Source organism: Hippocampus comes, unplaced genomic scaffold, assembly GCF_001891065.2.
Source record: "Hippocampus comes isolate QL1 unplaced genomic scaffold, H_comes_QL1_v1.1 scaffold93, whole genome shotgun sequence".
In the NCBI taxonomy this organism is placed as follows: Eukaryota; Metazoa; Chordata; class Actinopteri; order Syngnathiformes; family Syngnathidae; genus Hippocampus; species Hippocampus comes.
In genome coordinates this window covers 58,455-70,144 of record NW_017805481.1, presented here as the reverse complement: position 1 = coordinate 70,144, position 11,690 = coordinate 58,455, and the positions used below count along the sequence as shown (strand labels likewise).

The window sequence follows — 11,690 nt, the reverse complement described above, 5'->3', positions numbered from 1 at the left end:
TTCACTCATAACAATATGATTTTACCCCCCCCCCCATACAATTATAACTTTTCTGCATATTGTGACAATGTTTTTTTCACTCATAACATTCAGACGTTTTGTAGGTGAAGATGTGGAAAGACTAATACTTCCTCAAAAATCTGTCGAAATATAAAATGTCATCGTTGAGAAGCTATTAAATTAAAAACAACATATGACCATCTTATTTAAGTGTTCAGGAAAGTCTAAACTGGGCCCGACTTGTGTTTGCCATTGGGGAGGTGGTTTGCCACCATTCCACATCATTTTTTGGAATTATGGCTGCAGTTGGGTTGTGTTTTTCCACTTCCTCTGGTCGAATGCTGGCAATGCCAGTCAAATGGTTCTTCGCGTAGTAACCGAGAAGGGTGCAAAGGGTTAAAACAAACGCAGAAAACTGCACCAACACAGCACAGGCCCCGGTTAACTTGAGCTACTTAGCATGCTCAGCTACTCCCCCCCAACAACTACATTAACCTGTACACACATGACAAGCTAACTTGGCTACGTTAGCAGAAAAGGGCATGTCAAATTTTCCACGACAGTTGCACCACCGGTCAAAATATTACACTAAAAGAGCTAAGTTTAATGACGTGTTCCCAAAACAATTGCGAGGAGACTTTCACTTTTGTCTTTTAACCAGTCCAAATCCCTCCAACACTATGCTAGTTAGCATAGAGCTAACAGTAACGTCAAATATTTGAGCAGCGGCAACTCAACAACGTCGACACGGCGCGTCAAGGAGAGGAAAAAGTGTGTCAGCTTTTGGAAAACTTCATAAATAAAAACAAAACACAAATAAAAGACCATTTTTGGTTTATGTTACTAGTCGAGAGTGTACGATAGGAAGGTTACCTATAAAATGTTAAATAATAACAACATGAGGTGTTGTATTGACACCCCGGGTCGACGCTGTCACTAAGTCGGCCGCTCACTGGAGCCAGTCACCGCAGCTTCACCAACAGCTACCGGTGAGCAATGAGCGCATCCTGCGCGTGTCATGCATCTAAGCAAGGCGAGATGAAGTTGCGGTCCGGCTGGCTAACTGGCTAGCTGGATGGCTGGCTGGCTGACTTGGTTGTTTCCTTGGCAGGCTTACCTCTACGACCTCCTCCCGGAGCCCATGCAGGCACGGTAGTTCACGATCAGGGTCTCATGCGCTTCTTCAACCGCGGGAGGGAGTGAAGAAGAAGCCGCTGTCCCGAGATGAACCGAGACGGGAGCCCACCGGCGACCTGAGCCGCCCCGCTGGCGCTACGTGGCCCGGCCGAGCTGAGTTGTTCGTTTGTCGCTCTGACGTCGGCGTCCCGCGTTCATCCCAGTCAGGCAGGCCAGGCCGCCTTCGCTTCGTCGTCGCCGCCGCCGTCTGGAGGACAGGCGCGCGGCTGTCTGGGCTGGGGACGCGCGCGCACCCACCAGAGATCCGTGATGGAAGGTTGAATTCATTAAAGAATGAATAGATTAAATGACAACAATCCATCATGCATCTGACTGCCTCATGCGCTTAACTATCCTCAAATGATGAATATTGTTGACCAAAAGGGAATGGTAAATTCTATCACGCCAGCCAAATGGTTAAAATTAAAAAAATAACTAAAACTCCCTCCATTTGAATGATTAGCTTTTGGGATTTTAATTAGGATAATATATTTTAAAATGTATTTAAGGTATTCAGTGTAAATTATTTCTCAAATTATTTAATTCATGAATGATAAAGTTGCTTGGTTTATATATGTAGGTATATATTAGTGGGTGTGTGTGGGAAAGAAACAGACATATCTATCTTTAGATAGATAGATATGTCTGTTTCTTTCTACACAAACCCAATAATACAGTATCTGAAATTAGAAATGAACCTCCTTGGTATTGCACACAACAGCCCTCTCTTGTGGCCCAAAATTATAATGACGCACAATGGAAATTTTGGGACAGGACTCACGTGACTACAGGGCGGTAGAAAGACATTTTTTATTGATCTTGAGGAATACGGTGCTTTATATGTTCTTCATATCCACACGCGAAAGACATGAGCAGCTGTAAAGGCGAGTTCTAATAATTCTCTCACACAGTCGACTGAATATAGTTTACACAGATAAGGACATCATCACTGGGGCAGCTGAAGCAAGGTGCCCTGCCCTGATGGCAGGTACGTGACATTCCGCGCGCGAGAGAGCTGGAAGGCGACGTCCTCGGCCGCCTCCAGTTTGCGCAGCTCCACCAGGCCATCACCGGCCTCCATGAGGGAATTGGCGATGAGCAGGGCAGCCTGCGAGTCACCCTCGGCTGAGATGATGGCGGCTTGCTTCAATTGTTCCGCCTGAACAGAAAAAAAAAGAGACAACATTTGAAGTATGCTTTAATCCACGCATCTCCATCACACGGGAAACCAAACAGAGAGAGGAACTACCTTCTCCACAACGAATCTGGCCCTCTCTGCCTCCTGCTGTGCCACCTGCTTCATCTCCACAGCCTCTGTGAACTCCTTGCCAAACGTCAAGTGTGTCTGAAATAATGCAAATCCACTGTTTAATGCCCATCCTCACACACACATTATACAGACGAAGCAGGGATGGGGCAGGTTTAGTGATTTAGGAGCGGCTCCGCACCATGTTTAGCTGCACTAGCTAGCTGCAGCTTGAAGCTGGTACATAGCACGTTAGCTTAGAATCTAGTATACCGCAGGTAGTTCCGGGGCAGCCAAGGAAACAGAGATGATGTGGGAGTGTTTGACGTACACGCACGTACGTCTGTAAGCTCGTCAGCTCTGTGGTCAGATGTGTTTGAAGCCATTTTTATGCTGAGGCACATACGATATCATCAACAAGCGTTATCGTGATTGGACGTTAGTTGAAAAGTAGACCAAAGGCCAAATTTATCCCATCTACCATGAATATTGCGCACCCCTTGTCATAAAGTTTGCCAATGACACTTCTGTTATAGTTTATCTCAAGTGTATTTGAAGGTCTTCCCCACCAAAGTCATCTAAGCATGTCTTTATGGCCCTCGCTTTGTGCACTGGGAACAGACACAGACCTACTGGGAACTGTTTCAAAAAGTTGGAAGCCTGCAGCTATCCAAAAGATCTGGTAAGACCAACAAATTGGAATTAAGGTCTACCCTTACAGCAGGTTGCTTTATTATGATGCGTGCGATAGTGATAATTTCTTCATACCAATGAAACGTCATCTAAGATGAGGCCAAAGGTGGAGGCTCTTTCTGTGAGGTCCTCGCTGACCTGGCGAGAGACCAGCTCCCTCTGTGTGATGAGCTCGCCGGCATCAAAACGAGCCTTAAAAGGACAAACCATCGCGCATCAGTATTGGCAAATATCCAAACTGGGCCCAATGAGTCAAATAAAATATTACGCACCACAACAGCCTTCAGCACCTCTGTGGTAATGGACGGCAGCACTCTTTCGTCATAGTCCTCGCCAATGCTGGTGAAGATGCGCGGGAGCTGAGTGCTCACCGGCCGGAAGAGGATTCGTAACGTGATGTTGACATTCTGCAGATCTGTGGGAGAGAAGTATCACATTTTAACCTGAAGGCTATGATGCATTAATGTATTAATGCTTTAAGGTTCGGGTTAAGCAACGTACCTTTGCTTCCTGTGATGACGGGCACGTTTCGTGGACGGGAACGGCAATCAAAAATGATGGGCTTCTGCACCCATGGGATGAGGAAGTGAGTACCCTCTCCGACGACTGATTCCTGCACGCCCCGGAACCTGTCGAATATCACCGCCTGGTGCCCTGCATCAACTGTCACAGGAAGACAAATAGTAGAAGTTAACCAGCAGAAGAAAATTGTGTTTTGGAGAGAAATAAGCTGTTAAAAAAAAAAAAAAAATCAACAAATTCATTTGTGTGAGCGATATTAGCAGCTTTAACTGTCTGCCTATTTAGGACACTGTTTCCACATCTCACTCTGTGCCTCTTCTTTCATAACGAGCTTCGGAGGAGCAGAAAAGCTTCCCTCCGAAGTCTGAAGACATACTGGAGGAAATTATGCTTTTGGATAGGCGCTGCCCACTGCAGAGAGGACTGTGGCTGGCTGCAGGCACACAGGCTGCTTCCTGAAGTCGGTTCTGTCGCTCTTCAACATTACATATCGTTTAGCTGACCTGGGCTGACATGGCTAAACGATATGTAGTATATTTAGGCCCTACTTAACTTTCAGTGTAGTTGTAGATTCACGACACATGTTTTTAACATTGATATTTCAAGCATTTGAGCAGACGCTGTGCGGCTAGCTCACCAAACTCTGTGCTTTGATGACATCATGCAGGCATTGAAGTGGTATATCCAATCTGCACGTTTACGTCGCATTAGCAAATTCCCAATACTGATCAGGTTTTCATCCAGATTTGCAATATGCCTGAATACAATCTGAAAATAAATTCTGTGTTGTTGTTTTTTTTTTTTTTTACACTGTCATGATGGCTTTGCCACTTGTGTGTGTGTTTGGGGAATTGAAATTGTGTCACTTCAACCATGCAGTTGATATTCAGGCATATTTAAAAGGGACTGGTTGCTCAGTACACAAGCAGATACTTATGTCATAATATGTAGCTGAAATCATAATAACCAACTGTTTTCTGCCATGTCTGCCAGTTGTTATTAAATTGTTGGTACATTTAATTTATTTTGGCTTAACTATGCAACTTGTTGTATGACAATCAAGAAAAATAATATTTATAACAGCCTTTAGGAGTCATAGATGTCTTGTGAGGGTGTCATTTTGATGATAAAATCTATTGCATTATTTCCATTAAAAAGGGATTCACCATTGAATAGGGCAGAGTTCACAACACTTCCACCAATGGCCAGCGCCAGTCCCAGCTTCCCAATCGACTCAAACAGCTTGGCCATTGTGGAAAATCTAGTTTTACTGCAAAAGAAAACAAGACAAGTTGAGTTTCAGAGCATGTTTTAGTCATTTCGAGGCCACGCATTGTTGACTTTGGCAGGGGAGAGACTGAAGGCGTCAACTTGCGTAGCTTTACTCAATAGCTAGCTAGTAAGACAGCTAGTGGGGAAAAATACGAGAACAAAACCGTGTGAAATGACACACCTGCGCATCACTCACACTCGAAAAAGAACAAAATAACCACAAGCGAACCAATTAATAAGCAGCACGCGAGGGAGGAGGACACTTATCTCTTGCTAATCGGGCTCCTCAAGAGCTTCGCTTACTGAACGCTAAAAGATACAACATTAGCTCCGCACAACACATTGAAATAATCTCAAAAGCTCGCAGGAGAATTATCGCTGGGCCAAATTCGAACGTTTCCCGTCTCTTTTAGGCATCATGTGTGATAACTCACCTGTTTTTCGCTCAAGCGTCTGTGACCTCCACCGGACACGACGTGCAGCACATGAACTCGCCACTCCAGCGCGCATGCGCGTCGGCTGAAGTAACATGGCATCCGATTGGCTAGATTTCTTCTTCTACGGTTTTAGCTTCCTAGTCCACTCCTGAATTATCCGGTATTTGATTTATCTCTAAAGCACCTTCTGCTCTATGATGTTAAACATGCTAATTTGCTTTTGCGGGTAAGTAGGTCCGATAGTATAAAACAAAGCTCACAATTTATCGTAAACTTATTTATACGGCTGTTTATTTGATAGTTTCCTCCCAAACGTCCTTTCAGAGTTCACAAACGTCACTTTACAGTGGCTCCAAGTTCATTTTATTTTCCTCTTTAAATTATTTCAGTTAGTTTTCCACTAACCTGTAAAACAATGAAGAGTTTTGTTTTTAAAAACACCCAAATTTAACATTGCATAATGTAGATGCTCAACTTTTCTTCGTGTCAGAGCAGGGCTTGTTAGGGTAAACGAGCGCACTCGATCGCCCCCTGACACGGACAGGCCAAATGACAGTTTCACTTTAGTATTGGCTCTTGAGTGTTTGGCGCTCTATAAAAAGCGACATATAAACCACCGCGAAGAGTCTGTAAGGTAACAGATACACATTTTGCAGGTAAAAAGTAGCTTTTATAGCTTGGGCATTTAGTTACAGACTTAAAACGCCGTTTTGAATGGGGGATTAGACGTGTTTTGTCTCACTTCCTGCATTTGACAGCTTGTAAACATGCGCGGCTTTTGCACAAATGGTACGAAAAAGTTGTAGTAGGTTTTATTATTCTTTTTATTATTACCAACCGCCGGGAAATGTGTGTTTTGCGTGTCACTGCCAAATGTCTGTCAAAAAAGTCGAGATGGACACAATATTAGGTAAAGGTCTCAATCAGTGTCATGTCCTATCTCAAGTTAATAATTGAACAATATTTATATGACGTTGGTTCTACAGTTGCACTGGTTGCTGTTACTGCTGTTACTGCTACATTGATCCATATTTGCAACATTGAAAATAAATGTAATTAGATTCTAATGTTGTGAGTGCTTGTGTCGTCTGTCAGCAGATGGAAGAGGCGAGCAGGACTGTGCGAGTGAGCGGCCTTCCTGCAGACATTGCAGAAGAGCGGCTGATCGATAAATTAACCGTCTACTTCCTGAGACCCAGAAACGGTGGAGGGGAAATTGTGTCTGTTACAGTTGATGGGACAAAGCCCGACTGTGCCCTGGTCCAGTTTGAAGACAGTGGAGGTCAGTGTTAGGTTATGATGCAGACCTCCACCAGGACAGCACAGTCCTTAACATGTTCATCTGCTGGATGTGGCTGATTGATGATTCCCGCGTTTGGCCCAAATGCAAGTGGACCATAACAGAAAAAAAAATGTATCAAATAAATTTGTTTTCAGTGGAGGTCATAATAATGCTTTCAAAGACAACTTTTTCAGACACTTGAACACCTTTTAAGAATATGAAAAAAAAAGCATAACATCTCTCCATTAAGTCACACTCACATTGACTATCTCCTAGTGTCCCAGAGAGTAATCCAACATGGCCAGCACACTCTCAAAGTGGACGGGAAAGAGTACATGCTCACTGTCAGCGAGCATCGCCAAAACCTGGATCCTAACAAGGTACGTGGAAAGCCCTGACATTCACTATTCACCACCACCACCACCAGCAGCAGCAGCAGCAGCAGAAGAAGAAAAGAAAAGAAATAAAACATCTTTAGACGGTTACCAACAAATGACAAAGAAACAAGTATTTCAGGAAGGCCTAAATGTGTGTTTTTCCTCATTTCTCCAAGGTCATCACAAGTCTAACAGCGACTGTGGATTGCAGTCAGATTCCCAATGGAAGGAGCACGTTGACTCGTCTGCTCGGGGAGCACCCCAGTATTGAGACGAGCTGCGACTCGACAAAGACATTATGCCGACTGCGTGGTGCCTATACCGAAGTGCAGTCAGTCTTAGCCCAGCTGCTTGGCTCCCATCCTGAAGATCCGCAGTCACTGGAGCTCTCAGGCTCAGGTCGACCTTTTGTTAGTTCCTCAGAGTTTCCGATCAAGACCCCCAGGAAGAAAGGAGATGAAAGAGATCTTACTGGTGGTTTTCCCACCCCTGAAGAGGACCTCTCGCTGATGGTGGATGCAGACGTGTTCCAGTATCTGCAGAAGCACCATGGCCACGAGTACCAGCGCTTACTGAGTCGGTATGGCGTCGAAGTGGTGGACGTGACCAATCAGGGGATCACTACTCTGTTTCTGCGAGTCACAACTGGCGATGGCGACAAGGAACGAGACCGCATAGAGCTCGCGAGGACGGCACTAAGTGAGCTTTACCAGGAGAGCGAGAGGAGAATCTGTCAGGCTGAGCTACGCAAGAGTGACCTGGACCCTAGGGTGGACCTGCAGCAAGCGATGGAGACGTTACGTGTCAGATTTCCGAAACTTCTTCTCAGTGACAATGACAGCTGTGTCTTCCTCATCGGTGACTACACTGAGGTGTCCGAGGCCAAGCAATTCCTCCTCCGGGAACATCGAGTGGTGGAAACGGAAGACGTCGCTAGTCTTCTTGGAATTCCGTCTTCTCGCCACACCACTGCTGAGGAGCGCGACACGCTTGCCGTGTCGCAGTCCATCTCAAGCACTCTGAATGTTGGGAAGAATCGCGTGCGGCAATCAGAAGATGGCAAAACGTATCATGTGGCTGCTCGATTTAAAGAGTCCGGCCCACCACGACAGACTCCTCCAGGAAACTTACGCGGAACCTCGAATCCGAGGAAGCATTCCACTCATGAGTTGAGGTCGGAAGCAGCAGGAGACCCAAGTGGAGTTTTGCGTCCCTTAATGAGGAATAAAACCTCTTCAGACGTTGCTGTGAAGAGTACAAGATCCTTCAGGACTCCCATCCAATCACCTGGAAAAGTCCACACGGGATCCATGGCGAAGAGAACTAACAGTTTTGCAGGAACGACTCAGCAGAGATTTCAGAAGACTGAAGATAATTCCTCTGCATTTCCGCCCAGAGCCAGGACCTCTAGCGTGAGTGACCAAAGACAGAAGGACCAACCTGAAGTCTACCATGCGGAGGTTGTCATGTCCACGATGATGTGGCTTCATATTAAAGATGTCTACAGCAACCAAGTGGAAACCTTGACGTGCGACCTGCAACTAAAAGAGGGAGGATCGCACGGGAGGATCCAATCCGTCATCGTCATCAGCGGCTCCGAGCAGTCTGCCGTCACTGCGTGCCAGCTTGCTTTACAGGAACTGGTTGACACCATCAGCGCAGATATTTGCGTGCATGAGCTTCACCTCTCTGAGCTCGGCGTCAGTGGCGTGGAAGATGAAACCTTGCAGGCCTGCTGCGCGGAAGTTCGCCGACGCTTCACAAAGATTAGTGTCCGGGTGATGAGGAATAGTTTGTATCTCACCGGCCCTAAACGCTTGTGCGATCAAGTAGCCGCTTCTCTGCGAGAGGTCTTTTCTGGAGACAGAACCCAAGCAGACAAGCAGAATGACCCCACCAGCGCTTCAATAGGGAGGCAAGTAAACGACGGCGACGCTTGTTCGTCCTCGGAAACCCAGCCATATTCTGCAACTCAGGAACGGATCTCGCACCTTGAGGGCCAGGCTGAGCTTGCCAACGGAGCTGACAGTCAAGTTGCCAGGAAAGACTCCATCCTCAAGGAGAAATTGGAAAAGGCAAGCATGATGGATAGACGTAAGACATCGGTCCAAGGAAATAAAGCGAGCCCGGCAAACGTGGATGGCGCCTGGTCAGTGACGCCTCAAAATGACAAAGTCACACAGTCTCAGCAGAAGGAACCCCAGCCAGGTGCCATCTGCGTGTGTGGGGAGGCCGGCACCTCCATGAATAGGACGGAGTGCGGGGTGGTCATGTGCACCAAGTGCCTGGATGCCGTTCACATCCATTGTAGGGTGTGCCACAGTGGACCACCGCAGAACCCGACACCGGCGGGCATCCAGGGCACAATGAACCACTGCAAACTCAATTTCAGCCTGCCTGGTCACAACAAGCATGCCACCATCAAGGTCACCTATCTCGTTCCTGATGGTATACAAAAGGTGGGAAGCTTGTTTGTAAGAATACAATTTCGCCTGACTGCATGGTTCACTTGTCACTCTGTGGAGGTGTGAATATGAGCGTGAAAGGTTGTTTGTCTAAGGAGTAAATTATTTCCTCTTGAATCACCAGGACCATCACCCGTCTCCTGGAAAGCCCTTCCAAGGGGGCGTCTTCGAGGCCTTCCTCCCCGACTGCGACAAGAGCAGGAATCTGTTGCCCAGGCTGGAAGACGCCTTCCGGCAGGGCCTCACCTTCACTGTGACGAGCAAGGAGAAGGGCTCCAGTGTGACCTGGGACACCATCCCGCACAAGACCAGCCTGCAGGGCGGCCGATCGGGGTGAGTCAGGCTGTTGATGATGACGAGTGCGTGCTGCAGAAAGGAAGATGGTAAAACTCGAATTTTGCCCCTCAGGAACGGTTACCCGGATTCTTCCTACTTGGAACGCCTCTCAGAAGTATTGACGGCACACGGGATTAAAGGTCAATCTTTCACGTCTTGAGAGTTCCCGGTCGCATTATCCGTTTACACGTGGGATTTGGTCTGAGCATTTTATAGTGTAATATTGCAAATTGGGATAAGATGCATAAATGGGACGACCATTCATTTTACAAAATACTTTTTAACAAATATTTTTCCACAATCATAATTAAAAACTCTACATAAAGCTTTACACTAAGGATAAGGTGTCTTATAAGAGAGGAGCCCGCTATTTAAGGAAATATGGTCGCTTAATTATTAGCAGGTTAAACTGCATCAAAAGCAATTTAACCTTTTGAAGAAAAAAAACCTACTATTGGATTGCCATTGCTGTTAATGAATGACATATTTCAGAATACGGTGTACAAATGTGTATTTCTGTCTTTCTAAATGTATACTCAGACTTTATTAAAGGGGATACCTTTAGTAACAATCATAAGTATATACATTTAAGAGATATATTCTTCCATAAAGAACAATATTTTGAACTCCATCTTAAACTTTAATGGAGAGAGATGATTGATGAGCACTTCCTGCTTAAATAGCTGTATGACCCGATGCAATAGTGACACCTATCGGCCACAATGGCGACCTACATGTAAACACAAAATGGCTCTGACAAGAGCCTTAGCATTGCAATTTTCCAAGAAACCCCACCCCAAATAAAATAAATAATATATATATATATATATATATATATATATATATATATATGAACACTCTGAATTGTCCCTTGATGTGAGTGCAAGCGCGAATGGCCTACTGCCCTGAGACAGCTGGGAAATTGCATCTTGATCCATCCTCTCATATTCCCATTCCGACACAATGTCTGTCAGTGTATATATGTTGATAAGATTTATATTCATCCTTAGATTGCATTATTCATACGTTGCGAAATGGGTACATTTATTCTTTCACTGAATCTGTATTAAAGTCGAACCTCGTTACAACGTACCTCGAGGGACAAAACGAATCTGTACGTTATAACGGTGGTTCGTTGGAACCATTTCCAATAAAATGGCCGTCCAACTGATGTATAAATACAGCGTGAACATTTAGAGACGTAAAAATATGAACATGTAATTCAGTATAACTATGTCACTTGCAAATAGGTGTATAAGAAGAAAAAATTATTTTATAAGACATGAAACAAAGAACTATCGCGTTCCTACTTAATCTCTTAAAACATTCAGTCAGCAAATGTAACCTGCCAGAGGCAATTGCCAGTGCCGCCGACGTCTGCGAGACTCCCTTTCGAAAGTGAGAGACAATTTCAGCCTTCGCAGACAGCGAGGTTTGCTTCCGTTTACCAGACACGTTTGCAGACCATGTGCTCAAGACCGTGCCTGTACGAGTCGATCAGTGGGGTTGCTAAGCAACGGAGGGGAATCATATATATTTAATGCAACTCTGTCGACAGTACGATGACATATTTTGACGTGGGAAAGGTGATGTCGTTTTTATTTTGAGAATCATCGCTTCATGGTAAAGAAAATACCAGACTACAAGAAATGTCATTTAATGTTAAAGGACATCATGCATAAATCATATTTTGCCAGTAACTGCACTCTTTATGTTGCTTATGAACACGCGTATACATTTGTGGCCTAAATCTAAACCTAAATTCATCAGTTCATGTTTTTTTGCACGCTTTTGGAAGCAAAAATTCCTCTCTGTTCTAAAATTTAACAAATACTGTCAGACAAAGTATTGTAAAGCAATCAAATCTTATGACTATAATTAATA

The 11,690-nt window shown here is 45.1% G+C and overlaps 3 protein-coding genes across 6 annotated transcripts in view; 1 reads left to right on the top strand and 2 right to left on the bottom strand.

Moving 5' to 3' along the window:
* Positions 1–1,664, bottom strand: part of znf652 (zinc finger protein 652) — a 14,801-nt gene extending 13,137 nt beyond the window's left edge. The window contains exon 1 of the mRNA XM_019875720.1: positions 1,118–1,664. The gene's annotated coding sequence lies outside the window, so the exon portion shown is untranslated. The remainder of the gene's footprint in view (positions 1–1,117) is intronic.
* Positions 1,665–1,962: 298 nt separating this feature from the next.
* phb (prohibitin) lies at positions 1,963–5,457 on the bottom strand. The gene is made up of 7 exons (XM_019875794.1): positions 5,344–5,457; positions 4,804–4,907; positions 3,617–3,778; positions 3,388–3,530; positions 3,191–3,307; positions 2,426–2,521; positions 1,963–2,335 (listed from the first exon to the last, which is right to left on the bottom strand). Exons 2-7 carry the CDS (start codon positions 4,886–4,888, stop codon positions 2,123–2,125), a joined length of 816 nt encoding a protein of 271 aa, XP_019731353.1. The 5' UTR covers positions 4,889–4,907; positions 5,344–5,457; the 3' UTR covers positions 1,963–2,122.
* A 29-nt stretch (positions 5,458–5,486) lies between these two features.
* On the top strand, positions 5,487–10,239 carry LOC109519336 (uncharacterized). Of its 4 annotated transcripts, none has more exons than XM_019875785.1 (6): positions 5,487–5,572; positions 6,442–6,628; positions 6,905–7,008; positions 7,182–9,464; positions 9,595–9,803; positions 9,879–10,239. In XM_019875785.1, the coding sequence occupies exons 2-6, from the start codon at positions 6,445–6,447 to the stop codon at positions 9,964–9,966; spliced, it is 2,868 nt and encodes a 955-aa protein (XP_019731344.1). In that variant the 5' UTR covers positions 5,487–5,572; positions 6,442–6,444; the 3' UTR covers positions 9,967–10,239. The 4 variants fall into 4 exon arrangements, with proteins under 4 accessions (XP_019731344.1, XP_019731342.1, XP_019731343.1 ...); XM_019875783.1 differs by having other exon boundaries at positions 5,488–5,572; positions 6,445–6,628; XM_019875784.1 differs by lacking the exon at positions 5,487–5,572 and adding an exon at positions 5,881–6,002 and having other exon boundaries at positions 6,445–6,628.
* Positions 10,240–11,690: the final 1,451 nt, after the last annotated feature.

Excerpts from the sequence above, each read along its gene's own strand:
- phb (XM_019875794.1), bottom strand. The coding sequence starts at position 4,888 with ATGGCCAAGCTGTTTGAGTCGATTGGGAAGCTGGGACTGGCGCTGGCC. Across the intron at positions 3,779-4,803 it reads GAACTCTGCCCTATTCAATG|TTGATGCAGGGCACCAGGCG; the intron begins GTGAATCCCTTT and ends TTCCTGTGACAG. Across the intron at positions 2,336-2,425 it reads CCAGATTCGTTGTGGAGAAG|GCGGAACAATTGAAGCAAGC; the intron begins GTAGTTCCTCTC and ends TTTTCTGTTCAG.
- LOC109519336 (XM_019875785.1), top strand. The coding sequence starts at position 6,445 with ATGGAAGAGGCGAGCAGGACTGTGCGAGTGAGCGGCCTTCCTGCAGAC. Across the intron at positions 6,629-6,904 it reads CCAGTTTGAAGACAGTGGAG|TGTCCCAGAGAGTAATCCAA; the intron begins GTCAGTGTTAGG and ends ACTATCTCCTAG. Across the intron at positions 9,804-9,878 it reads CTGCAGGGCGGCCGATCGGG|GAACGGTTACCCGGATTCTT; the intron begins GTGAGTCAGGCT and ends TTTGCCCCTCAG.